Source organism: Mesocricetus auratus, unplaced genomic scaffold (genome assembly GCF_017639785.1).
Source record: "Mesocricetus auratus isolate SY011 unplaced genomic scaffold, BCM_Maur_2.0 Super-Scaffold_100676, whole genome shotgun sequence".
NCBI classification, from domain to species: domain Eukaryota; kingdom Metazoa; phylum Chordata; class Mammalia; order Rodentia; family Cricetidae; genus Mesocricetus; species Mesocricetus auratus.
In genome coordinates this window covers 144,239,001-144,266,883 of record NW_024429266.1, presented here as the reverse complement: position 1 = coordinate 144,266,883, position 27,883 = coordinate 144,239,001, and the positions used below count along the sequence as shown (strand labels likewise).

Here is a 27,883-nt window from a genome sequence, read left to right as displayed (position 1 = left end):
GAGAACTCACTCCAGGCTTGCTAGACTACTTAAATGTTCTGTGCTGGGATGAGTTACCATGCCTGGCTCCAAGAATTATAATTCTGTGTGTATGTGTGTGTGTAGAAGACAACTTTAGGGGTTATTTTCATGTGCCTGTTTTCTTTTTTTTTGGTTTTTCGAGACAGGGTTTCTCTGTGGCTTTGGAGGCTGTCCTGGAACTCACTCGGTAGACCAGGCTGGTCTCGAACTCACAGTGATCCGCATGCCTCTGCCTCCCCAGTGCTGGGATTAAAGGCGTGCGCTACCAATGCCCGGCGTGCCTGTTTTCTTAAACAAGGTTTCTCTTTGGCCTGGAACTCACCAAGTAGGCTAGGTGACTACTATCTGGTAAGCCCCAGGGATCCACCATGTAGTGTTTTTTTTTTTTTTTTTTTTTTGAGTTGTTCTAGAATCAAACTCGGGTCTGACTGAGTCATTTTCCCAACCTCCCTTTCTTTTTCTTTTAATTTCTTTTGTGGCACTACAAATTAAACTTAGGGCCTGACACATGCTAGGCAAACACTCTACCACTGAGCTATTTTCCCCCACCCCTATTTCTGAAAGCTAGTCTTGAAATGGAGGTGTAGAGGGTGATGTGGAGCACCAGGTCTTATTTGGAGAGCAGTAAAGTCTGGTGGTGCTGGCACTGATGTGGTTAGGATGGGATGGATGACTGTGGGGGATGCCCCTGGAATACCCAGTGAAGGTTTAAGAAGATGCTGAAGCAGCTTGCAGAGAGCAAGAAGAGAAAGAGGAAGTAAGTAGGGGAAAGTTTTAGTTCAACAAGATCGTGGGTGGGGACAGGACTCTTGAGATCAGCCTAGCCAGTCCACAGGACAAAGTGAAGTGCTGGACCCTGGGGGCAGTGACTCTGTGAATGTCACAAGCCATGGAGACAGCAGAGGTTAGCACACAGGCAGGGAGAAATGAATTTTTGGGTACACCCTTTTTGACGAGATGGAAACAAGGCAACTTTTATGGTCCCTTTGCAAGGAAAACCACAAATCTCCAAGAAATATGGAATCAGAATGGTTATAGTCATTGGTAAGGTATGTTCTCTCGCTGGCTGAGACCATTAATCACATCTGGCACAAATGTAACAGTTTCCCAGTTACACAAGATGGGGAACAACAAACCCATACTAGTTTTGTCATTCTAACATAAAAGCAATTTGGAAGACAGTGGGAAAGGGACCATCAGTGTAAGACAGGGGAAAGTGATACAGGGAGGCATCTAACACCTGCTGGGGGCTTGGAGGGAGGAGGGAAAGCTCCACCATCTTAACTCAGTGCCGTCAAACCATGCAGCACAGAACACCATGGAGTCTGGTGGTCTCTGGCAAGGGGTAGGGAAGTCCAAGAAGAAAATCTGTAATTATTCTTGTGGTTAACAGTCATGGGCTGATAATTTTGGAAGTATGGTGACTCTTCAATAAGATCTTGAATGAAGACAGATGAGAAGTATGATTCTTCCTCAGTAAGTATGACGCTTCTTCAATAAAAGCATGGATGGAGATAGGTGATCTGGACATGGGAAAATTAACTAAAACTATAATAATAATCTCAAACAGTGGAATGCTTATGCAACCTTAGACACTGTGTGAAAAGCATTGTGGAGATCCATATAAAGTTCATATGCTGCTATTATTTTGCTTGTATCTAGAGGTTGTGTTTTTACCTGAAGAACAGATTCAATATGTGTTGCAAAGTCTATCTGAGGCTTACTGAATCCATCAAGCTAGGAGTAAATAATATTTATATTGTATGTGTGTGTCAGGATATTTGCCTGCCCTGGGGACATAGCCTTGATAAGTCTGAGGGAAGACTAGGCAATTGCCTAGCTCCCATTGGCCAAGGTAACTTCTGATTAGGGTTCAGGCTTTCAATCATCATTTTTTTCAGTCTTCTATTTTGTACCAGTTCAGGTATTTGTAAGTTTGTTAAAAATTTATTGAACCGGGAGCTGCAAAGATAGCTCAGTGGTGAAGAGAACTTGCAGAATTGAACACTGTAGATTCAATTCCTGGCACCCACAAGGTGGCTCACAATCATCTGTAACTCCAGTTTCAGGGGTTCTGACACCCTTTTTTGATCTCCATGGGCATTAGGTGTTCATGAGATACACACACATACATGCAGGCAAAGCATTCACACATATAAAGATTTATTTTATTGAATACTTACTAGGTGTGCAGAACTCACTAGATATACTCTGTCCTCTTGGCATTTATAATAGAGTGAGGGGAAGCTTGTAAAGGATGTTTGTCTAAGACTTCACATGATCCACTCTTCTGACTGGTCTATATTTAGGAACGATTGTCCTGTGACCCAGGAAACCTCTCAGTCCTAAACAAACTGATAATGTCAACCACCTGCCCAAGACTTGACTAAGCATGAGATATCTTTCCACTGAGGCAGCGAGCTAGGGGTCATGGTGTGTGGTTTCTTGTAGCTCATCATTAAAGAAGAGTCATACATGTTACACCATGTACTTGCTAAGAATGTCTGTGTGCTGTACACAGAACGCCTTAGGATACTGGACTCAGAGTTGACTGATCTAAGACAACAGCCAAGTCTCTGCTACTGTCGGAGGACTGAGGAGGCTTGCTTTGTCCCCTCCCTCTCCTTGGATTTTCATTGTTGTTATTGAAACAATTTTATAGAATGTTTCAAAACTTATGGGCTTGAGACATAAAGAAATTGTCAGAAGCTCTGGAAGAGAAATAAATATGTCGGTATTAGATGGCAATGTTAATTTATCAATTCCCAGAAGCATCTGGAGAAAATGGGCAGGAAGGAAGTTGAACTTTAAGGCTCCTGTTTAGAACAGGTTTCCAGCATTTCCCCCTGGGTAGTGGTTCACCGCACTAGAGTTTGAGGTCCAGGGCCCAAGTCTAAGGATGTTAGCTAAGTTATGGGTTGATCTGTTAGGACAAGCAATTGTGCTTACGCTGGGTGTGGCTAACTGCCACCGCAGGTATTGGAGGCTGAGAAAAAGCACTACTTGGGAACATCTCAAAACCAGAAGCCTTTAGGGTCCTCAAGGGAAATAGCGCTTAATAACTGCTGAGTTCTTTCTAATATGCTTTGGCTGGGTCTAAGGAAAACAGCATGAGTTGCTAAACTTACCAGAAGGAAGATATTATGGAGTGAATGTAGAAAGTCTCCTATGGGTTCATGTATTTGCTGTGGTTCCGGATTGGTGGAGCTGTCTGGGGAGGGAGGGAACCTTTAGGAGGTAGGGCCTAGCCCAAGGAAGTGGATCACTAGAGGCTTAGAGTCTGGCCTGGATTCCTGCCCTGGCCCACCAAGATGTGACCAAGTAGCCTTGTGTTTCTGCTGCTCTGAGCCTCCTTGCCGGGTATATTCCCCACCATGCTGTATCGCCTCACTGTGAGACCGCATAAATCTCTCCTCCTTCAAGTTTTTCCTTGCCAGGTGTTCGCTCACATCAACAAGAATGCTGGCTAATACACAGTTTGTGAAAAGATGTCTATGTTTATGCTGTGACTGGAGATTTTGCCATAGGATGTGGCTTAGACTTTACGAAGTGGGCTCCTTCTCTTCAGAGCAGGTGTGGACGGGGCAGGTTTGAATGGCATCCCATACGCCAAGTTCAGCCTGAGTCAGGCCATCCTCCCCCAGCGTATTTACAATTCTACTGGTTTTCTTCTAGTTACAGCATATGGATACCAAAGGGAAGGAAGCGGGTATGGTTGCTGACCTCTGGCTGACAGGAGTAAAAGTGGCACCAATACAAACCCTGCAAGAAGGTCAGGTGCGTGTTTGTGATAGCAGGTAGAAACTTCTGTGACCTAGGCCAGCACTGCCTTGGTCTGCCATCAGTGGGATGGCCATTGAACAAATGCAGGGTGCAATTAATGAAGCGTGACCAGTTTCGGAGTGAGGCGCTTCAGAGGGAGGCGCAGGGAACAGGGAGGAACAAAACAACCATTTAGCTTTGCTTGTGGTGAGAGATGCATCTCCTTAGTACAATGCATCCAGGAAAAGAAACTACAAGCTAAGCATACCTTGGACCTTTGGAAACTGGAAGGAAACAAGGAAGAAATTCGGTTTGATTAGCTTTTATGCTTTTTATCTCCTCCATGCAAGGAAGGAACCAGGAGGAGAGAAGCAACTGTTGCAGCATCCAGTACTCTTGCTATGGTTTGGACCCGAAATAGCTCCCATAGACTGTGTGTAGAAATACTGGTCCCCAGCCGGGCGTTGGTGGCGCACGCCTTTAATCCCAGCACTCGGGAGGCAGAGGCAGGCGGATCTCTGTGAGTTCGAGGCCAGCCTGGTCTACAAGAGCTAGTTCCAGGACAGCCTCCAAAGCCACAGAGAAACCCTGTCTCAAAAAACCAAAAAAAAAAAAAAAAAAAAAAAAAAAGAAATACTGGTCCTCAGTAGGTAGAACCAAGTGAGAGAAGCTAGAAACCTTAGGAGGTGGGGCTTAGCTGCAGGAATTTGGTCACCTAGGGGAGTGTCCTTGGAAGTTAGATCTTGCCTTGGGTCCCACTCTCCGTCACTCACTCTGTTTCCTGTCTATCACAACTGAGTAGTCTCTGCCACATGATCTATGGGAATTCATGAATATGTGAAAATAAAACAATATACTTCTACATGTACATAATTGAGGGGATCATAGGAGAAATTAGAGGATAATTAACAGCAAAGTCTCTGACAAACTGCTCAACTGCTCAGGCAGGGTTTACAGAGGGGGAGAGAGAGAGAGAGAGAGAGAGAGAGAGAGAGAGAGAGAGAGAGAGAGAGAGAGAGAGAGAGAGAGAGAGAAGAGAGAAGTAGTCGCCAGTCTTTCTCAGCTGTGACTCCTGTGGTCTATGACAATGACTGGTCTGGCAAGACACATCGACTGGTATAGTAGCAGCACAGATGTCACAAAAGGAAGGAATGACTCTGATTGGATTTAAGGCTAATTTCATAAGTTGAAACCCATCCCTGACATCATCACTGAGGCCAGGAATCTGTGGCTAGATAGAGCATAGGCCCTAGGGGAGAACCTACTTCTATGATTCTGCTAAGTGGACATGGTGTTAAATCAACTCCTAATGACTCATCCTTATACCCATAGATTAGAGTGTATCTCTGCCCTCACCAGAGAAGCTTCTTTTTTGAGGTAGATGGCGACTAACTCGAGGACCCACAACTGGTCAAGGTGCAGAGAATGAAGTGCAGACTATTTGTATTGCACTCCTTCACCAAGGCTCAGGGGGCATGGTGGAGGAGAGGGGCGGAAAGACTATGGAAGCCATAGGTGCACATGACTACAAGGAAACTGCTTTCTGCACATAGCAGGGTGGTTGCACATATGAATCTATAGCAATGGAGACAGCCTTCAGAAGACAAGTTTTTTTTTAATGTGTACAGGTGTTTTGCCTGCAGGTATACGTGTGCATCACATGCATGGATGGTGTCTGTGGAGGTCAGAAGAGGGCATCAGATATTCTGGAACTGTAGCTACAGGCTGTTGTGAGCCACTCTGAGAGAGCTGGGACTGAGCCTGGGTCTTCTGTAAGAGCAACAAGTGCTCTTAACTGCTAAGCTATCTCTCCATCCCTTGTTTAATATTTTTTAATCAGTCATAGATTTTACTATGTTAATAAAATAAAGAGAAAAAACTATATAATCATCCAGTGGATTTAAATTTTTTTTTTGATTTTTGAGACAGGGTCTCTCTGTATTGTTTTGGAGGCTGTCCTGGAACTTGCTTTGTAGACCAAGCTGGCCTCGAACTCACAGAGATCTGCCTGCCTCTGCCTCCCAAGTGCTGGGATTAAAGGTGTGCGCCACCAACGCCCAGCCAGTGGATTTAATTTTTGAAAACAAAATTCAATAACCTTTCACGATAAAAATGAATAACAAACTAGGAATCAGGACAGAACTTCTTTATCTTGACAAAGTACTAAAACCAAACCAAAACAGCAAAAAATGAAAAGATAATTTCATAGCTGCCTGCTATAGTGGCTCATGGGAGGCTGATATAGGAGGATCACACAAGTTGAAAACCAGCCTGGGCTAGGTAGTGTGTTCCAAGCCAACCTGGAATACAGTGTAAGACTCTGTTTCAAAACAAATAAACAAGTGAGCAAACGCCCCTCCCCCTATAAGATCCCTCAGAATTCTGAGTCACAGTGGTAAAGGTTAGCACATTGTAGTGGTTTGAGTAAGAGTGGCCCCCATAGGCTCATATATTTAAATGCTTAGTCACAGGAAGTGGCACCACTTGAGAAGGACCAGGAGGTGTGGCTTTGTTGGAGTAGGTCTGACCTTGTTGGAGTAGGGGTGACCTTACTGGAGGAAGCATGTCACCGGGCATGGGCTTTGAAGTTTCAAAAGCCCAAGCCAGGCCCAGTGGCTCCCTCTTCCTGCTGTCTTCAGCACCATGTTTGCCTCCATGATGCCATGCTCCCTGCCATGATGACAATGAACTAAACCTCTGACCCTGTAAGCCAGCCGCAATTCAATGCTTTCTTTCATAAGAGTTGCTGTGGTCGCCGGGCGTTGGTGGCGCACGCCTTTAATCCCAGCACTCGGGAGGCAGAGGCAGGCAGATTTCTGTGAGTTCGAGGCCAGCCTGGTCTACAAAGTCAGTTCCAGGACAGCCTCCAAAGCCACTGAGAAACCCTGTCTCGAAAAAAAAACCAAAAAAAAAAAAAAAAAGTTGCTGTGGTCATGGTGTCTCTTCACCGCAATAGAAACCCTAACTAAAATGTACACTCTGCTGCTGAGAGCAGAAACAAAGCTATCTGGGCTTAATTCTTACCTCCAGTACAGTGCTAGAGGTGTGCTGAAGATCACAGGCCTTTTAGGAGGTTAGGATTCTGGGTATGACCCCCATGTGAGAGGCATCCATTAAGATACCAAGTATATTAACAACATGGCACATGGGAACCTGTATTTTATAAACTTGATTTAAGAAAACAGCAATGTAGCAGTTATCACACCAGAGAGGCATAGTGCAAATGCATGCTGTTATTGGTGCTGAGAAGGCCAAGTGAGATGTGGCAATAGACACAAGCTGGAAAAGGACAAACAAACAAACAAACAAATAAACAAATGAATGAGCGGGGACAAGGTATGACAGGACAGAAAAAGCTTTATGGTGAAGGCGTTTAAGCAGAACCTGGCAAAGTGAATGACACTTTGTCAGGTGGGCAGAGGTAAGAGCAAGGGCACTGTAGGTGGGTGTGTGAAAGGAGTTATCACAGCAGGAGGGCAGACAATACTTTATTAATGTCTCTGGAATGGAGACTCGAGGAGCTGGGTGAAAGGCGGACGCTGAAGCAAGGAAAGTAGACCAGGCTGGCCCATAGGAGGCCCAGGGATCCCATGCTAGCCTTCTGCTTTCATTCTTGTCCCCCGGCCCCCAACCTGCATCTTCTAGACTCTGTCCTCCTTCTATTTGTTTTTTTCCCTTTTAAGGCTCTTGACCTGCCATCACCCCATGCTCAGCTTGGAATCTTGGTCTTGACTCTTCGCCTATACAGCCAAGAACTTTCCGTTTCCCCACCCATTCACAGCCCAGCCAGCCCATAGCCTGCGTGCTCAGACTCCCGCCGGACACATCCTGACTGGAATTCTGTCACTTCTGTGGCCAATTAGGGCAGACATGGACTGGAAACTCAGGAATGTGTCTCTAGAGACGCTGACATTTTAAGTAGGAAACTGAAAGACTTAGGTGGCATTTTCATTTCTTTCTGTCTTTTTCTAGTCCACACAGACCTGACTTTGTCAGAGAAAGGAGGATGTGGAAAGTGAGCCATTAGCTACATAACTGGGACTACACAGGAGGCTTCGGTAATTGAAACAACATTTCCCTGGCAATGGATGGATTCATCTCATAAAGACTTGGAAATTTTTATTTTATTTACTTAGGTATTTCATGATGCTGTGGTGCAAACTTGGAAAAATGCAGCAGTACATAAAGAAAAAATAATGAGTTAAGGAGATTGGCTAGAGGGGAAAGCTAAGACGAGGACAATAACCAAGTCAGGATCAGAAACACTGTCAGAAATACCCTATGGCTCCCCTGCACAAACAGTAAGTTACCAAGTAACAAATATGTTTCAGAGACCACCTGCAATTGACATGACAACAAACTCCACCTGGCTGTAGCATGGTTTAAAATCTGGGTTCAGTCCTGACTCCACCATTTCTCTGCACTTAGTTTGCTCATCTGCAAGACAGAGAGGGTTCTTACTGAAGGGACTCTAGCCCCCTGGAGCATGTGGCTCTGGCAAGCGGAGCCCTCTCCTCCATTTTCTCTGCCTTGCTGAAAGCTGTTAGATTGCGTTCCAAAAAGCTGGCCACCAAGGTCCAGGCCCTTAGCTGGCCACTTCCTCCTCCTGAGGGTGACTATCAAAGTCCAGCAATCAAAGCCCCCTTTGGTTCATTTAACTACCATGCACAACTAAAATTAAATACCTGATCCTAACACAGGTTTCCCATTTTACCTTTATAAAGCCCCATTTGCCCACGGGCCATGTCTGGTCTCTCTATCCAGAGGCAGTCCTTTGCGCTCCCAGGGGCAAATACCTCTGCCGCCACTCCCTTTTTCCCTTCCCCTGCTCACACATCCTCTGTGTCCTGTGTTCGTCTCTTATTCCCTGCCCTCTGTCCCTCTGGGGCAAATAAATCTTCTTTGTGCTGAGAACTTGGCCTTGGGGGTCCTGAGCTGAAACTTTTCCTTTCAGTCATTTCATAGGATGGTTATGGTAATAAAATAAACTAGTAGTTGTAAAGTACTTGGAACTGTGTTAGGCACAAAGTTAGCATAATAAAGTATTAAATTTCTGAAATTAGCTAGGCATAATAGTGCATATGTTTAATCCCAGAATTCAAGAGGAAGAGGCAGGTGGATCTCTGTGAATCCAAGGCCAGCTTGGTCTAGATAGTGAATCCCAGGCTAGCCAGGGTTATGCAGTGAGACCTTTCATTTTTTCCCTAAAATTGAGATATATTTAATTATTAGTTGCCTTTTATTTTGTTAACTTAAAAACAATTGGGCAATTTGTAGATATAGGTGTATAAAAGCATTGGAGGATGCTATAAGGATGCAGACTCTTAGGGTCTGGATTAATCCAGGAGTAGAATTTATGGTGAATGTTATGTAGTGATTTTTCTCTGAGAGTTAAAACCTTCCATTTTGGAGGGAAGCTCCCTAAGATAAGGATGTCAGAAAAGAGGTGAAACAACAGGATATTCTAAGGGAAATGAAACACTCCATCCTTCAGGGATATTCATTAAGCTCAGGAAGTAAATAATTCGAAATATTCCGGAAGTTTCTGAAACTGACCCAGACTCACTAGGCCCCTTCCCTCAAGCACACACACACACAGATATACAGACACAGACAGGTGGACACAGACACACAGACACAGACCTGCAGACACAGACACACAGACATGTAGACACAGACACTGACACATACACACACACACACACACACACACACACACACACACACACACACACACACACACACTATAAGGACTGCTGAGAGACACCCTCGGACAAGGGTGCTTAGAACAGTTACTTATAAAAGGCTCAGAAGAAGCAAGCTGCCTGGAAGGAGCAGAAACCAGTCTAGTTGCATGGAAGAGGCACAGGCCAACTCAGTTACCTGAGAAGAACATGCTAGGTTTCCAGATTTTGTGAGTTGTCACCTATGTTGAGGTGGGCTTTTAGTGATGCAGTTGTCTTTACGTCATTTCTGCTCCTGTAAATAACCCTTCACCCATACTCTTGTAAATAATTCCAATCAAACTCATTGGTTCACCAAATTGGACTTTGGCAATATCTGTACTTTGATCTGTTATCAATTTCCTATCTAGGATGAGTAGATGTTTGTTTCTGTCTCCCAAGAAAGTGTCACACAACACTGGAGAATACCTATCTTTCAAAAAGACTGGGTAAATATATATATATTTTTTTGGTTTTTATGAGACAGGGTTTCTCTGTATTGTTTTGGAGGCTGTTAGTCCAGCCCGGCCTCGAACTCACAGAGATCCGCCTGCCTCTGCCTCCCGAGTGCTGGGATTAAAGGCGTGCACCACCATCGCTCGGCCCAAATATTTTTTTTTTGATGAAAGTAAGACATCCAAATAAAACAAACAATCTTTGAGGAAGACAGAAATGAAGCGATTTTTCAGTTAAAGAAAAAAAAAAAAGAGTCAGGATTGCCAAAGCTTAGAACATGTGTGAAATGCAGTTGGAAAAGTTACATAATGTTTGCATTTGAGGACCTGACGGGTTGGTACTAATGGCAAGGATTTGGTTACTGCAGCATACATTTTGTTCAGAATGCTCCAAATGAAGAGGTGGAGGAGAGGGAGCAGTGAAAACATTGACCTATACCTTCACTTGTGGGGAAGCCCACAAACCTCAAAGTAAAAGCATGGAATCAACTAACTGGAGGGGGGGGGGTGAATTAGAAAACGTTCTGTGCATGTAGTTGAAGGGCAAAGGGGAATACATGAGCACATGACCAGAGCAACTTCTGCATTCCAAGGTCAGTGCAGGCTGCTTCTCTTTCCTAGCACACTCAGAAAAGCTAGATCCTAGCTGGGTGGTGGTGGCGCACACCTTTAATCCCAGCACTCGGGAGGCAGAGGCAGGCGGATCTCTGTGAGTTGGAGACCAGTCTGGTCTACAAGAGCTAGTTCCAGGACAGACTCCAAAGCCACAGAGAAACCCTGCCTCAAAAAAACCAAAAACCAAGCCAAACCAAAAAAAAAAAAAAAAAAAAAAAGAAAGAAAAGAAACAAAAGAAAAGCTAGATCGTGTATAGAGACCATTTGTAATGAGGTTCTGTCAAAGATTTGAACGCCTGGAGATGAGAGAAGGGACAACATGAACAGAAGAGAATAAAAGGTGGGGAAATTTAATGCCCTTTATACGTTTGGTTGGAATATACGTTATGTGAAAGGAATAATGGGAGACAAAGCTGGACTTCGAATACCTGATTAAGAAATGTAGATTTAATGATATAATAATAGTTTCTAGGGAAGGAAGACTCTAGACTTCATTTACCCTGGGTGGTATGTTGAATTTGAGTTGGAGGGGATGGTGGTAGTGGTAGTGGAACTCCAAATCTAGGATTTCTACTTGCTAAGAGACATTTGCAAGGAAACAGAGCAACCAACAGATCTTTGGGTGGAGACCTGGTGCTGGGGTAGGGTGTGACTCAAGCCAGTTTTCCACTCAGAACATTTGTGACATGCTAGAGTTATATGGGTCAGGAGGCAGAAACACTTGAGAAAAGCTAAGGGCATTTCAGTAGACTTGGGCAGCAGTGGTTAGGTTAAGGCCTCTTAGGGTCAGGGAAATACACAATCCACCAAGCTTGCAGATGAGAGCTCTGGAGGATAGGTTGACTTTTAGCAGGATGGCTGCCCAGTCATGACTCAGCATAGTACCCGAGTACTCTATCTGCCTGGACCATGGAAGGGTGAGTCCTCTCTACCAACTCAAGTCTCTACAGTATCTTTATACACAGGTGTGACTTTTATTAAATGCTGCTGGATTAAAAAAAAAAGTCAAGCCAGGACCACATGTTTGAAAACCAAAAGACAAAAGAAATAATGAAGCAAATCCACCTAATTTAGGATTAGCTAGAGTCTTAAGTGATTAAAATTTACATTTATTATTATTACGTGTGTTTGTGTGTGTGTGTGTGTGTGTGTGTTTCTACAGATTACAAGTGAAGATTCTCTTTATCATGGAGGTCCCAGGGATCAAACTCAGGTCATCACACTTGAACTGACTTTTACAAGTTGACCTCTAATCTCCACATTTGTGGGCACTCTCTCACACATAGACACATATATGCAAACAAACAAATAAATGTAATGACAGTAAAAGAAAACAGGAAGAGACAGGCATGGTGGCACCTGCCTTTAATGCTTGCACTCAGGAGGCAGAAGCAGGCGGATCTCTGTGAGTCTGAGGCCAGTCTGATCTACAGAGTGAATTCCAGGAGAGCCAGCAGTGTGTAGGGAGACACTGTCTCAAAAAAAAAAAACCCCAAAAACAAAAAAACAAAAACAAAACAAGCAACAACAAAACAGAAAACAGGACAAGTGGAAACTGTAAAAGTACTAACCAATACCTGTGCAAACCATGGACCAGGTACTTTACACATAAACTTCTACTCACTCAAAAATATGCAAGGCACATTTCATAGTTTCTGTTAGATGTGAGAAGCAAGAGTTACTTCCTAGTGTGTCTCTTTCCTTTCTCCCCTCCCTGCTGTACTGCTCACTGGAGCAACTAGCACAGGACTTGAATATTTTACACAGGAGCTGGCCGTGAGGCGAGTCACATCGGAGAGTCAACTTAGAATGTGTGGCTGAGTGGGGGGAGGAGGAAGATGAGGAGCAGGGCCCCGAGGATGTGGTAAGAGTCTGAGTGTATGTGCACGCTTGTGTGTAAAGGGCCTAGGGTCAGCTCCAGGTTACAGATAATTAACTGAAGAAGAAACACCATTATGTTTATAAGATGGATCTTCTTTGGTGCTCTTTGAAAACACAAATTAATTAATTAAAAGTGACTTTTGGGTCACAGGATAATGCTTTGTATGTGGTGTTTTTTTTTTTTTGTTTTTTGTTTTTTTCAAGACAGGGTTTCTCTGTATTGTTTTGGAGGCTGTCCTGGAACTCGCTTGGTAGACCAGGCTGGCCTCGAACTCACAGAGATCTGTCTGCCTCTGCCTCCTGAGTGCTGGGATTAAAGGCATGCGCCACCGCCTGGCTTTTTTTTTTGTTTTGTTTTTTTTTTTTGGTTTTCTAAGACAGGGTTTCTGTATATTGTTTTGGAGCCTGTCCTGGAACTCGCTCTGGAGACCAGGTTGGCCTCAAACTCACAGAGATCCACCTGCCTCTGCCTCCCAAGTGCTGAGATTAACCAACACCTGGCTGCTTTTTATTATGTCATCTATGCAGAGACTATACTATATGGGGCCACTGTGCTTGTTGTGGTTATGAATGCATAAATATAGCATAGTTAGAGACGTGAGTATGTTGTTTAAATTCACAGCTGGGAAACAAGGCTGAGGGCCACCAAATTCAAAGTAGGAACTCTCTCTCTCTCTCTTGAATTTTGTTCAAGACGGGGTTTCTCTGTGTAACTTTGGAGCCTGTCTTGGAACTAGCTCTTGTAGACCAGACTGGTTTCAAACTCACAGAGATCCACCTGCCTCTGCCTCCCAAGTGCTGGGCTTAAAGGCGTGTGCCACCATCGCCCAGCTCAGGAACTTTTCTTGAGCAATGGGAATATTTTTACCAGAATATTTTAGAAAACTGCCCTGTACCACTCAAAAGTAGAGGTAATAGGGGTAGGAGAGATGGCTCCGCAATGAAAAAGTGCTTGCTATGCACCCAGAGGACTGGAGTTTCGATCCTGTACTCATGCAGCAAGCTGGGTAACCTACAAGGTTCTGTGACCCAAACTCTGAGGGAGGCAGAGGCCGGAGGATCCACTGGCTTCCTTCCTGGTCTAGAATTCACAGACTTCAGGAAAAGATCCTGCCTTAGATGAAGAGGCAGAGAGAAACAGGGGACACCTGATGTTCTTTTTGCAGACCCCCCCACATAAATAAATCTTTAAAAAATAGAGGTAACAAAAGGGGGGAATTTCTGCTTTTAGCCAAAATTTGACTAAAGCCAAGGACTTGGTTGGGGAAGTGGGGAAATGGTAGAAATACCAGGACAAGGCAAGTGTGTCATTCTGGTTTTTAGGGTTAGTTACATTTACATCTCAATCTTGAAGTCAAATCATAGGACACATACTTAAAACAACTACTTGAAATATGCTTTTCTCTAAAAAAGGAATAGAATGCACAAAATCTAATAAAAAAAGACAACTGGAAAGGGCTCACCAACGAAGCACCATTTGAGACGAGCCTTTCAGGTTAGGACAGGATTTGAACATATGGAGATGAGAGAAGGGACAACATGGATACAGGGCGATGAAAGGTGGGGGCAATCTAACTCTTTGCATCCATTTGGTTGTAATATATAGTATGTGAAGAGAATAATGGGTGACAAAGCCGGACCTTGAATACTAGACTAAGAAATGTGGATCTTATGGCATACGTAGTAGTAAGACTGTGTGGGTGTGGGGGGAGGGGAAGGGCGGCTGGGGATCAAATCTAGGGCATTGTGCACACCAGGCAAGCTCTCTTTCACTGAGCTACACCACCAGCTTAAGACAAAATATTTTGAAGCTGAAGATGGCAGACTCAATGCAAGGTTGGTTTATGGGTGTTGCTATAAATCACACCGAGAAGGGGGAACAAAGAAAACACCCAGAATAGTGAGTAAATGGCTGCAATATTAAAGCACAAGCAAAATAGGGCTTGAATAGCACAGTGAGGATGCAGGGAGAGAGTGTGCTGGAAGACTAGGACAAGCAGAGTTCATGAAAACAGTGGGTGTAAGCTGGGCGGTGGTGGTGGTGCACGCCTTTAATCCCATCACTCGGGAGGCAGAGGCAGGCGGATCTCTGTGAGTTCGAGACTAAGCCCGGTCTACCGAATGAGTTCCAGGACAGCCTCCAAAACAGTACAGAGAAACCCTATCTCAAAAAACCAAACCAAACCAAAACAAAACAAAACAAAAAAAAAAAATAGGCTGATCGAAGAAGAGGCAGACTCCCTCGGTTAAGTACTGAGCTGAACTCAAGGAATCCAGTAACAGAGAGGGAGGACTGATGACCAAAGGGATTAAGACTGGGCTGGTTTAACCCCCAGAAACAGCTGACCTGACAAAGGTTAACTCTTGGATCCCAGGCATCAGCCTGGGAATCCAGCATGGGACTGATCAAGACCCCCTGAATGTGAGTGTCAGTGAGGAGGCCTAGGTAATCTATTGAGCCTTGGGCAGCAGATCAGTACCCATCCCGAGTATACACATGGACTTTGGACTCCCATCCAACAATGTGAGGTGCACTCTCACCCTGAACTCTTGGGGAAGGGTCTAGGTCCTGCCCTATATGAAATGACAGACTATGGACACCCCCATGGAGGGCCTCACCCTCCCTGGGGAAATGAGGGGATAATGGGGGGGTTGGGGAGAGGGCACGGGAGGAGGGGAGGGAAAGGGAGAGGGACCTGGAACTGACTTGTGAAGCAACCTTGTTTCTTATCTAAATTTAAACTGAAAAATAAATAAAAACAAAACAAAACAAAAATAAACACCAACAAAAACGAATGGGTGTAGGCACAAGAGAAAATGTGACATCAGAGGACTGCTTTAAGAAGGTAATGTGAGGCTGGGCGTGGTGGTACATCCCAGCGTTTTGCAGGCAGAGGTAGATGGATCTCTGTGAGTTGATTTACATTGGAAGTTCCAAGTCAGACAGGATTATATGGTGAAACCCTGTCTAAAAAAAATGCAAGAAAGGAAGGAAGAAAAGAAAAGGTCATTCAGTGTTATTGTGTCAGTAAAATGGAGTTGGAGAGGCTGATTAAGGGAAGTTAGAAAGAAGTTTATGAAAAAATTGTGAGACAAGCTTGGGGACAGGGAACAAGGACATCCCCAGCTTAGGAGAGGAAAACTGATGCGGCCTGGGGTGACTTGAATGTAAAGGACGCCATAGCTGAAAGTGGCTGAGGTTTCAAGCCTGGGTGACTTAGACAATGGCGGGGCTGCTGTTAACAGAAAGAAGTCAAGCAGAAGCTGGCTGCAGGGGAAACATCAGCGTGAGGAGGAGGAGGCACACAGAGCTGCCCTGGGGACCTGGCAGTCATCAGATTTGAAGAGAACAATAAGGTGTAAAAATACAAAACCAAAGACAGAGGCAAAGTTTTGCAAACACAGGGCTGGGGAGATAGACCAGCAATTAAGAGCCCTTGGTGCTCTTCCAGAATGTCCAAGTTTGGTCTCAGCACCCATGTCAGATGGTCACAAGGCCTGCAGCTCCAGCTCTGGCCTCTGTGGGCACCTATACGCAAGTGGCATGAACTCACATCGATAAACACATATAAAAAACAAAAGTTTGGGCAACTTGTGAAAACAGGGTTAGGGAGGTTTAAACTAAATAAAAAGTCTTGTCACACAGTAGGTATGAGAGTATTTCTCACTGAATGAATGACTCGAAGCTTGTGAACAATCTTCCCTCTATCACTCTGTCATTGAGGATGCCATTCAAAAAGCATGGATGAAGAGCCTTTTTTTTTTTTTTTTTTTTTTTTTTGGTTTTTTCAAGACAGGGTTTCTCTATATTGTTTCGGAGCCTGTCCTGGAACTTGCTCACTCGGTAGACCAGGCTTGGTCTTGAACTCACAGAGATCCACCTGCCTCTGCCTCCCGAGTGCTGGGATTAAAGGCATGTGCTACCACCGCCCGGCTATGAAGAGCCTTTTGACCACTAATTTGCCCCCTCCATCCACTAGAAGAGTAGCATTTGATGAGGTGATGGAACAGAGCTGAGAAAACTGTAGCAGGAGATCCCCGTGACCCACATGGTGAAGGAAGAGAACCGGCCCTGCAAGTTGTCCTCTAACTCCCATGGGTGTTACGACATGTAAACCTTCTGCTTCCTAAATAAGTGAATAAATGTAAAAGATGAACAAGGAGCAGTTATGAAGGCCTGGATACACTGGATACTAGCCCAGTGAAATGCAGGAGCCTGCAGCAGGAGTGCAGGGAGGATAAAACACTGTCCAAAGGCGTCTTAGAGAGGAAAAGTCTTACCTTACAGCTGACAGTCTAGCATCAGAGGAAGCCAAGCCAGGAACATAAGGAAGCAGAGAGCATGAAGGATGCTCTCTAGGACTTGCTCAGCCTACATTTTTATACAGCCCAGGACCACCTGCCCAGGGGAGGCACCACCCATATGGACTGGGCCTTCTCATATCAACTATTAATCAAGAAAACATCCTACGGACTTGCCTACCAACCAATGCTATGAAAGCGTTTTCTCAGCTGAGGTTCCTTCTTCCCAGATAACTTCAGCTTGTGTCAAATTGACACTCGTTCATCTATTTAGGACATTAAAGTGATTTCTAATTTTCTACCTCTGTAAATAATACTGAGATGAACACCTTGTATGCATACATCTTTGCCCCCTGTTCTTGGGCTGGAATCCTGGCTAAAGTGTTGAAGGGTGAAAAATTTTCAGGAAAATGTGTTAAAATGCCAATTTCTAAAATATCATGTACTATCTGGACATCGTGGTGCGTACTTTTAATCCCAATACTCAGCAGGCAGAGGCATCTCAGTGAGTTCCAGGACAGCCAGGGCTACATAATAGAGAGAACATGTCTTAAAATACAAAACCAAGCTGGGCGGTGGTGGCGCACGCCTTTAATCCCAGCACTCGGGAGGCAGAGGCAGGCGGATCTCTGTGAGTTCGAGGCTAGGCTGGACCGACAGCCTCCAAAACAATACAGAGAAACCCTGTCTCGTAAAACAAAGAAAAAAAATACAAAACCAAAACAAACAACGAAAAATCCTGTACTAAAAGCACTGAAAAAGGAATGACAGTGTCTGCCTCTGGTACTAACACTTGGAGAGGGTAAAGTCATCCTCAGTTACACAGCAACTTTAAGGTCAACCTGGGCTACATGAGGCCCTGTCTTTAAAAAAAAAGTATTGTTGACAAGGAATCAAAGCAACCGGGAGGCAAGGATATTTATTAGCGGGAGAGATCACTTACAAGAGAAACTGGGAAGGTGGGAAGCTCTCTGAAACATGACCAGCATCCAAGAGCGAGATTTACTTTCTCTTTCTATTTTGTCTCTCGCCTGTCAAGGCGTGTGGATGGTATCTGGGATATGTGGGCTCCCCCCTACATATTGTGTTGAAAACAGGACCTGCTGACTCAGGCCGGTAATTCTAGCTAGTTCAGGGAGGCTGAGACAAGAAGGTCTTGAATTCTTGCTTGGGCTACAGATTAAGTTCAATTTCCCAAGTAACTTAAATGAGATTTGTATCAGAATGATAAATAAGATAAACAGGTAGATAGATAGATAGATAGATAGATAGATAGATAGATAGATAGATAGATAGATAGATAGAAGGAAGGCTGGGGATCCTGAAGAGGGGTAGGGCATTTGCCTAGCATGTGTGAGAGCCCGGCTCAATCTCCAATAAGTCAAAAAGAAAAGCAAAAGGATTGGAGGCACCTGGGAGGCCTGCTGAGTGATGATGGATCATCTCAGAGATTTTGAGGAAGTGGGTGGAGGATGCCATAAACTGAGCTGCTGGGCACTCACTGAACTGATTGATCTGTCATCTGTGCTCTGCAAAGACACAGGGTGGACGTTCTTCCGACCAGAAACAGGAACTCCGTGGGTGGGCCCCAAAAGGGAGTGTGAGCTTTGAAACAGGAAAGGAAGTCTGCTTCTGACAGTCAAACACACAACACTGGCTGTTGGCTGGGCAGTGGTGGCGCATGCCTTTTGTCCCAGCACTTGGGAGGCAGAGGCAGGTGGATCTCTGTGAGTTTGAAACCAGTCTGGTCTACAAGAGCTAGTTCCAGGACAGGCTCCAAAGTTACACAGAGAAACCCTGTCTCAAGAAACCAAAAACCAAAACCCAAAAACAACAACAACAACCAACCAACCAAACAAACAAAAAAAAGGCCGCAACACTGTGCTGCCCATTTATCCGTAACCATCATTCAGATCTGTCACTCATGCCCACCTAAATCAAGCCTTTGCTTTTAAAAAGATGTATTTTATTTTAATTATATGTGTGTGGGTCTGTGCATGTGAGTGCAGGTACCTGTGCAGAACAGAGGTGCTGGATCTCCCTAGAGCTGGAGTTACAGGTGGGTTACAGCCCAAGGTGGGTGCTGGGAACTGAACTCAGGTCCTCCAGAAGAGCAGCGTGTGCTCTTAAACTCTGTGCCATCTCTCTAGCACCAGGTCAAGTGTTTATTCAGCATCTCGTCTTGGATTCTCTCTTCATTTTGATTTAAATGTTGTATTCATTTTCATTTTCATTTTCTTTTTTTAGGTTTTTGAGATAGGGTCTCACTCTGTAGTTCTGACTGGCCTAGAACTTTCAATGTAGACCAGGCTAGTCTTGAACTCACAGACACTCACCTGCCTGTTTCCCAAGTACTGGAACTAAAGTTGAGAATCACCACATGTGGTTTCTTTTCTTTCCTTTTTAAAAAAGAACTATGTGGATGCATGTGAGCTTGAGTGTATGCATATGTGTATATGCACCACGTGTGTGTTAGTGGAGACCAGAAGAAGGCATCAGATGCCTTGGAACTGGGACCCCAGGAAATTATGAGCCTTCTGATGTGGGCACTGAGAACTGAACCTGTGCCCTCTACAAGAGCGGCAAGCTCTCTTAGATGCAAAGTTATCTCTATAGCTCCTCGTTAGTTTTCTTTTTCTTTTAAAATTTGTGCATTGTGTATACATTGTGTAAAAATTATTTACCGTGTATGTATGTATCATTTGTGTGGGGGATGGGGTGCCACAGCGCATGTAGAGTTAGAGGGCAACTGTGTGGCATTGGTTCTCTCCTACCTTTGTCCGCTGAGCCATCTGGCCAGGTCATATTAGTTTTCTGTGCATGTGCTTTTTAATTTGCTATTGTTCCAACGACTGACATCTTGATGTTCAAGTCAGATGCCAAACAGTTGCTGGATACTGCATTTACCTTCCTCCCCACATCCCATCCTTCACTGAGTTCTAATTGATTATATATGCCTACAAATATTTCTATATTGTATTTTTTTAACCTTGACTTTTGATACTCTAGTCTAAGCTGTATGTATGTATGTATGTATGTATGTATGTATGTATATACATTTATATTTCTGTCTCTTCCATTACAGGCTAAATTTCTTGAGGACACAGATGTATCCATTATGCCACCACTGAATGTATGTATATCAAGGGCTTAACAGGCTGTCTGGCATAGATTGGGACCAGAGACTACTTCAAATGACCTGTGATGATGAGTACAGTGTTAGAAAGGTCGGGGGATTTTAAAACATTTATCATCATTATTGTGTGTGTATGTACAGTGTGTGTGTGTGTGTGTGTGTGTGTGTGTGTGTGTGTGTGTGTGTGTACAGGTGTGCCACAGTGCATGAGTGGAGGCCAGAGGACACCTTCCAGAGTCCATTTTCCTTCTCCTCTGTGGATCCCAGGGATTGAACTCAGACTCGTGAGGCTTATGTGGCAAGCCCTTTTACCCACTGAGCTGTTTTTCCAGTCCAGAAAGGAAGTAGTCTTTAACACATCATCACGTATGTTTAAAGCTTATAGAATAAGGGTTCTGTCTGATTTCAGGAAACATTCTGCTACAAATGGAGTAGTCTCACCCTGCTCTTCCACCCGTGCTTGCAACTGCTACCCCAAAATTGGTTTTTACCTGACACTTAGAGATATGATCTGAATATCTGGACTTCCTAGTCATGGTGTCATTAAGACTAGTGCCTGGGCCCAGTGAAATGGCATGGTTGGTAAAAATGTTTGCCATCAGACCTGAAACCTGAGCTCCTTCTCCAGGACTCACATGGCTGGGATAGAATGGACTCCAAAGGTCGTCCTCTCACTGCTATACATGGGCCATGGCATTTGTGGACCATGCACACGAGATAAAAAGATAAAACACACAAAAAATAGCATTTGGGCAGCACTCAGGAAGTAGAGGCAGGCAGATCTCTGTGAGTTCGAGGCCAGCCTGGTCTATAGCGCTAGTTCTAGGACAGTCAGAGCTATACAGAGAAACCCTGTCTCAAAACTAACTAACTAGCTAGCTAACTAGCATTTGTATGGAGTGGGGAGGTTCTTTTGTACCACCCTCGATCAGACTGTAACAGATGGATACCTGGAAAGCCATCTGGCAGGACGTACTAGTGTTTCCTCTGGGTTCATCTAACAAAAACAATTTACTGTAAAATTCAGAGTATTTCCAGTTTCTCCACCCTTTTCAGGACTGATGCAGGTCTGGGGTTCGGGAGGAGTTAGTGGCTGCTTTTCTCTAGTTGTAACTCTTGCCTGGGGATAGGGCACTCACCAGCAAGCAGTGACACAGAGCATGAAAGTGTTGCTGATTCGTTTCCAGCTCATCCCAGTCCAGCTTCCAGCAGCTCGTGGGTCTGAGGATGAAGGGGAGTCCATAGGTCAGGGACTCACAGATGTGACTGCATTTTAGAGCTCTGGAAAAGAAAGACTTCTTAGTGGTATCCGGCACCTCTACCCACCCCCATCTACATTCAGCTCTGACCGAGGACTCTGTTGTGGCTCAGGGCGTGTAATTCTCGGAGTGTGTGGCCAGTGTCAAGCATGGAATCTGGCACACTGAAAGTCTCAGAGCTCAACAGTCTTCGCATGGGGCCCTGCAGTGTGAAGTCGGGAGTAGCAAAGCTGGGCTTTCCCATCGCTGAGCTAGCCCAGAGATGGGGTTCCCGAAGCAGCAACTCCTAGAACCTAGAGGAGTGGTAGGGATGGAGCTGGACCTTGACACGAGTTGCCCTTGGAAGGCTCATTCCCACACTAACACCACGGCCTTTGGCAAATCCACTGGGTGGCTGAACACCCTTGCAACAACCTTGCTTTTCTCTGCCCTCAGATGCCGTGTTTCCACTCCTGCCCATATCTCCAAGTCCTCTGAGGCAGCAAGACCTCTCTGCCTTCCACTTACTGAGGAGCCCAACCTTACTTTTTTTTTTCATGGCATGTTTGTAACTGCTATCTGACTGTTGCCTGACTGCCAAGATATAACCTGAATCTCTGCACTTCCCGGCCATGGAATCAAGAAGAACAGAGGAGAATGGCGAGGCTTCCTCAAACCATACTTGATCACTTGCAGCTTGTATGGAGAGTCTGACGACAAGGAAGCCATCTGGTAGAGAGTGCTGATGTCTCCTTGGGGGTCATCTACTCTCAGCATGCCATCGGCTGTACCGGGAAGCAGGGATGGGCTGAGAAATCGCTCTTGGAGGTCACATTTCAGACATACTACTATCAAAGGAGAGTCAGAGAAGAGGCCAGGTTACAAGTTACCTCAGGCTGTCACTGAGAGACAAGTTCACTTTCACTAGGCAGTCAAGGGCGAGGAGTAGGTAGGGGGCACAGGAAAAGAAGCCAGCTTGGCTTGAGGAGGTAGGGCAGTCCTGCCCCCTGTGTTCTAGCTATTGCTCCCCAAGCTTTACTTCTCTGAGCCTGGCATGGTTTGCCCTCGCTTTACGGCCAGGCTCACTGAGCACCTGTCTTATAGCAAGAGGTCTGGTTTGCATTCAGTTCAGGAGGGACACGTGTCCTTGCTGGAGCAGCTAATGCTTGCTAGGTCTCAAAGCCGGGGTAATATGCAGAGGCCCTTGGGTAACCACAGAAGGAAATCTTGCCTCTGCTGCTTCCCTGCGGCTTTGGCAAGCATGCTGGTCAGATGAAGGACAGGCAGGAAAACAGAAGTCGGTCAGCTGACTGCCACTGGTTTTTCTATGCGCTCTTCTAGGGGGTGCTCAGGACTATGGGAGGAACAAGTTCCTGAAATAGCTTATGTTTAATGTCTGGAAGGAACCCGCATATTAGACCTCCAAGGCCTTGGAGCACAGCGGCAGCATTAAACACCAGAGTGCACAGACTGGCACCGAGTTATACTATTCTCGGTGTCTGGCACTCTGCTCTATTAAGGTTTTGGCTTTTTAAAAACATTTCTATAATTTATTTTTGTTTTGTGTTTATTGGTGTTGAGTGTATGTCTGTGTGAGGTGTCAGAAGCCCTGGAACTGGAGTTATAGACAGGTGTGAGCTGCCATGTGGGTGCTGGGAATTGAACCTGGGTCCACTGGACGGGCAGCCAACGCTCTTAACTGCTGAGCCATTTCTCCAGCCCCACCCCGTTTTGAGACAGGCTCTCCTGCAGCCCAGATTGACCTCTGACTTGCCGTGTAGCTGAAGGTGACCTTGAACTTCTGCTCCCCTTGCCGCTATCCCATGAGCGCTGTGGTTTCAGGTGTGTATTACTATTTCTGGCTTTCTAGTCCAGCAATTACCTTCAGGTGCCAAATGACATAATGCTCGAAGCCTGAATCCTTGATACTACAAAGCATTAACATACATATCTGGTTTGAATATGGATAACAAGCTTGCAAGAATATGAACCCTGAATCCTTGTGAGAAGGTTAGTAGGTTATGATGATTTGTGGAATGACCAGACTGTCACACGAGGTAAAAATAAAAACAGAAGCAAATCGCAGTGACATGTCACCCAATTAAAGTCTGTTATGTTATATACGAATTTAAAAACCAAATAAAAAATATCAAGGTAACATGGGAAAAATAGATCGGGTGATAGATTCAGCGGGATTTCTGGGGCCCGGTTCATAAGATGTAGATTTTAATTCATCTCATTGAACTCAAGAGGGACTTTGTTTATGAATATGCCTCCCTTCATTTCTTCTCTGCCTGACTTCCCCATTACAGGCCACTGGGATTTAGGATTGGGAAGCTTTGTCTATCTGGATGAAGTTCTCATTGGTTGCAACAAGAATCACCCTAAGAGGTAACTACAGTCTAATCTTGATTGTGGTTGTTTATAATCTCCATGGGTTGTATCATTCTGGAGGAGACTGAGTTTCTCCAGACTCTGTTCCAGTTGTGCCTGACATCTGGATTCCAGCGAGGCCCTGGCTTGCAGAGGAGCTGATCTAAGACATGCACGCTGAAGCTCTGTGGGCTTCTGAAGCACGGCTACAGTTGGCGTATACTCTGCCTCTGACCCCGGTGATGACAGCTTTGGAGAGGCGACCTGGAGGGAAGCTGGAGAAAGTCTGATCTGAGCCAAGTGCAGATGCTGTGGAGCAGTAGAGGCAAAACAGACTTCAGCAGTTCCTGGACTTTGAGGGCTTCAGCTCCACTAGTGAGAGAAGTGAGTCCCTATCGCTTTTGTTTAGGGTGCCTAAGCACCAGGTGGGTTAGTGGTGGACAAAGGCCTAAGTTCTGGAGTAGACAGACTGGTGCTTGTTGAGTGTATTCTGGGAAAGAACTGTCAAGTGCACAAACAGAGATTCCTGGTCCTAAGATGAAGAAGGGGCCCTGGGAATTGCTGTTCTCTGAAGCCCCAGGAAAGTGCTTAATTCCTTCGTCTTACTTTCCTCATGTGTAAAAATAGGTATAGTATTATATTTGGTTTGTAGACAAATTTTTCACACATTAAGATAGATCTCTAGATCTGTCTTACAATTGCTGTTGGCCAGGCAGACAATCTTAGCACTTAAATTCTCCCAGGAAGGATAAAATTATACTGCTAAGTGACAAGAAAACACTATGTCGTGTTTAACTGACAGCATTTCCATTCTTAGCGGTATAAAAATAGTGCATGTCTTATAATTGATAGCATCTTAGATCTGATGACATATTCAGTGGCAGCATTTGCCTGGTGGTGGTGTGTAAAGCAGAAGGGGATTATGCAAGAAAAGAAGTTAGCGTAGTAGCTTGGCAGAGGAAAGGCACGCAAATGTTAAATACAAGCCAACTTTTATGTGAAGTTGCTGGCTGCTTTTACTGAGGAAGGTGAGTGAGTGAATTGCAGAGGAATTGGTAGAATCAGCTTGGGACACAATACAAAGGAGGTCCTGGGGAGGCATTTTGCAGGCAAAGGAAAACAGATTACTATCAAGTTAAGCCATCAAAGGCATTCCAGGCCATAGGTGCTATAAAAGGAAAGTTATTTATTTAGTGTGTATTTGTGTGCGTGTGAGTCTGTGTGTGCGTGCATGCATGAATACCATGGAACATATGTGTAGGCCAGAGAACAACCTGTGGGAATCTGTTTTTCCATAACATGGGACGTGGGTTTGAACTCCAGTGGCTTAATGGCAGGTGCCTTTGCCTACTGAGCCTAAGGTTTTAATGGAGGAAGAAACAGAATCTGATAGCTGTCCTTGGGAAGAGGGGAAAACCATATTCCTATTTATACTTTCAGAGGGCTTTTTCCGCATCCTGCAAACGCGATCATCATAGCAGAGTGCTATTACAGTAGGAGAAGAGACTTCAAACATGCTGCTACCTGGGGCTGGAGAGACGGCTCAGCAGTTAAGAGGGCTGGCTCTCCTGCCGAGGACCTGGCTCACTTCCCAGCACCCACATGGCAGCTCCCAGTTAACTGTCACTCCAGCTTCAGGGGATCCAGTGCTGTCTCCTAGCCTCTGTGAGCACCGCATGCACACAGTGCACAGACACACATGCAGGTGAAACACGCATATTCATTAAAGTGTGCTACATATATGTGGAGTCTTCAGAGGTGGTACAAAGCACGTGTCATGTCAGAGCCTGGGAAAAGGACTTTGGGAAGCTCGATACTCAGTTCTCCTTTCAACCCTCGAGGGTCTCCATAGTTGCCGCCATTACCCTATTCTGTGGAGAAAACGGGTACAAACAAACCTCCAACCCCAAACAACACTTTGGTGTCTTCCCTGATGAGATGGGTCCTCAGGAGTTGCCCTTTGTAAACTCAGTGCGGCTGACTATACTGGTAAGTCCATTTGGCCCCAGCCATAGCAGTAGCTAGGCCCTTGTTGACAGGCCTGGAGCTGGCTAGCTGCCTGAACTGCTCCATGAACATGATCTTGTGCTCATGTGGTCCTCTCTGGGGCTTGTTTCTGAGTTGTTGTAGTTTTCTCAATTTGGTGCCTCGCTAGTGAGATTTTTAAGAGCTTTATTTTTAGTTTATGTGCACAGTTATGTGTATAGTTAAGTGTGTACGTACGTATACTACATGAGTGCAGTGGCTGAAGAAGGCATCAGATCCCCTGGAAGTGGAGTTGCAGGAGACTGTGAGCTGCCATGTGGGTGCTGGGAACTGATTCTAGGTACTGAGCCATGTCTCCTGCCCCTGAGAAGATTTTTATTTACTGTTATGATTCTTATCACAGGCAGTGTGGATATTATAAAGGAAAAAGACTCTTGAATCATAGTACCAACAATGCCTACCACATTAAGAGTAAGAATATTGGGCACAGTGCAAAATTCAGTGTATCCTGCTATGGTGTAGCCAATGTCTTATCATTGAGGCATCAAGGGCTTTGCTTCTGTAACTACTTGGCCCTTGCTGGCTGGGATGGCCACTCCTTATAGCTTTTCTCTTTATAGCCATGCTGTCACTAAACATGTCACCGAATCCTCCTACAACCCTTAGGCCTCAATGATCTGTATTTTGATGACTCACCAGAGTCATCTAGACTTATAATCCTAGACAAGGATAGACTTAGCCTACAGAACCTATGTTTTCAGGGTTGTGTACTTGGATTATCCCCGGCTCGGGGAGAAGGAGGAAGGCTTTGTGGAGTAAGAAGAAGATGGATGTGTTCTCGGTCGGTTTCACTGTTATGCAGCCAAGCTTTGAAGAAGACCTCCATGCTCACAACATCGTTGTCAAGGGTCTGAAGGACAATGTCGGCATCTAGGATTGCACTCTCTGCAAAAGAAGGGAGGATGATGGTTAAGGCGCTTTTGTTTGTTTTGAGAAGGGTTATTATTCATTTAGGATCTTTTAGGGGATGGGGGCAAGTCTGGGAAGATGACTGACTGTAAGAGCCTGTACTGCTCTTGTAGAGGACCTGAGTCCAATCGCTAGCACCTATGTCAGGTGGGACACCACTGCCTGTAACTCCAGCTCCTGGGATCTGATGATCTCTCTTCTAAACACCAAGGGTGTCTGTACTCACACATGCACATGCATCATTTATAATAATAAGTATTCACAGTGACTTAAAACTAGGTTTATTTTAATTAAAAATGGTTTATGTGTTGGGGCTGGTCAGATGACTCAGCTGTCGAGAGCACTGTGCTTGAAGAGGATCTGGGTTTGATTCCCAGTCCACCTGGTGTCTCAAAACTGTCTGTAACTCAAGCCCCAAGGGATCCAACACCCTTTTTGAACCTCAGCAGGCACCAGACATGAATGTGGTACACATATATGCAAGCAGGCAAAATACGCATGTAAAATAATAAAATAAATCTAAAAATGTTAAAAATCGTTATGTGATTGGGTGTTTTGTCTGCATGTAAGTTTGTGCACTAAAAGCATGCCTGACACCCACATAGGGCAGAAGAGGGTACCCAATGTCCTGGAACTGGTGGTATAGACTGCTGCTGTGAGCTGTCTTGAGGGTGCTGGGAATTGAATTTAGAAGAGTACTCTTAACTGCTGAGTCATTTCTCCAGTAACTTTTTAAAAATTTTTAGTTAAGTGTCTGTGTTAAGGGTGCAGGTGTGTGCATGCAAATGCAGGTATCTGTGGGGAATCAGAAGAGGGCATCAGAGTCCCCTGGCTGGAGTTACAGAGAGTTATGAGCTATCTGTGTGCTGGGAAACTCTGGGGAGCCATCTCTCCAGCCCAAGTATTTAATTATTATTATTGCTGTTATTATTTTTGAGACAGGGTTTAACTGTGTATCCCTGGCTGTCCTGGATCTCACTATTTAGATCAGGCTAGCTTTGAACTCATAGAGATCTGTCTGCCTCTACTTCTCAAGTGCTGAGATTAAAGGCATGCACCACCGCACCTGGCTAAGTGTTTAATGTTTTAATTAAACTTTTTTTCCAACATAGAGTCTTGCTATGTAGCTCTGGCTAGCCCAGCATTCACTGTGCAGAGCAGGTCTTGAATCTTCCATGAGCCTCCTACCTTGGTTTCCCAGTTGCTGGGATTACAAACTTGAACCATCACACACATCTAATTTTTTAATTATATATTTTGAAAAGTATAAACTTTAAATATATCTATCTTCTTTCACATCAGTTGTACGTCTCAATATCTGTCCTAGACACATTCTTGGAGCATACACAAGAGATACACAAAGATATTCCGCACAGAATTGCCATAACAACAATCAAACTCTAAACAGGAACGTGCTCAAAC

At 44.9% G+C, this 27,883-nt stretch overlaps 1 protein-coding gene and 1 long non-coding RNA gene across 6 annotated transcripts in view; one reads left to right on the top strand and one right to left on the bottom strand.

Moving 5' to 3' along the window:
- The window catches only part of LOC101832649 (meiosis 1 associated protein), a 67,421-nt gene that overhangs the window by 5,850 nt on the left and 33,688 nt on the right, over positions 1-27,883 (bottom strand). The window contains exons 4-6 of the mRNA XM_040738678.1: positions 26,264-26,437; positions 21,816-21,981; positions 21,035-21,176 (exon numbers count right to left, since the gene is read on the bottom strand). Of these exons, the coding sequence (XP_040594612.1) occupies positions 21,035-21,176; positions 21,816-21,981; positions 26,264-26,437 (482 nt within the window). The remainder of the gene's footprint in view (positions 1-21,034; positions 21,177-21,815; positions 21,982-26,263; positions 26,438-27,883) is intronic.
- LOC110342466 lies at positions 406-26,996 on the top strand. Of its 5 annotated transcripts, none has more exons than XR_005874194.1 (7): positions 406-3,594; positions 3,697-3,798; positions 19,845-19,892; positions 21,590-22,975; positions 23,446-23,524; positions 23,618-23,890; positions 24,947-26,996. It is a non-coding gene; the product is annotated as an uncharacterized LOC110342466 (long non-coding RNA). The 5 variants fall into 5 exon arrangements; XR_005874197.1 differs by having other exon boundaries at positions 406-3,798; positions 24,947-25,495; positions 26,254-26,996; XR_005874196.1 differs by lacking the exon at positions 3,697-3,798 and having other exon boundaries at positions 406-1,497.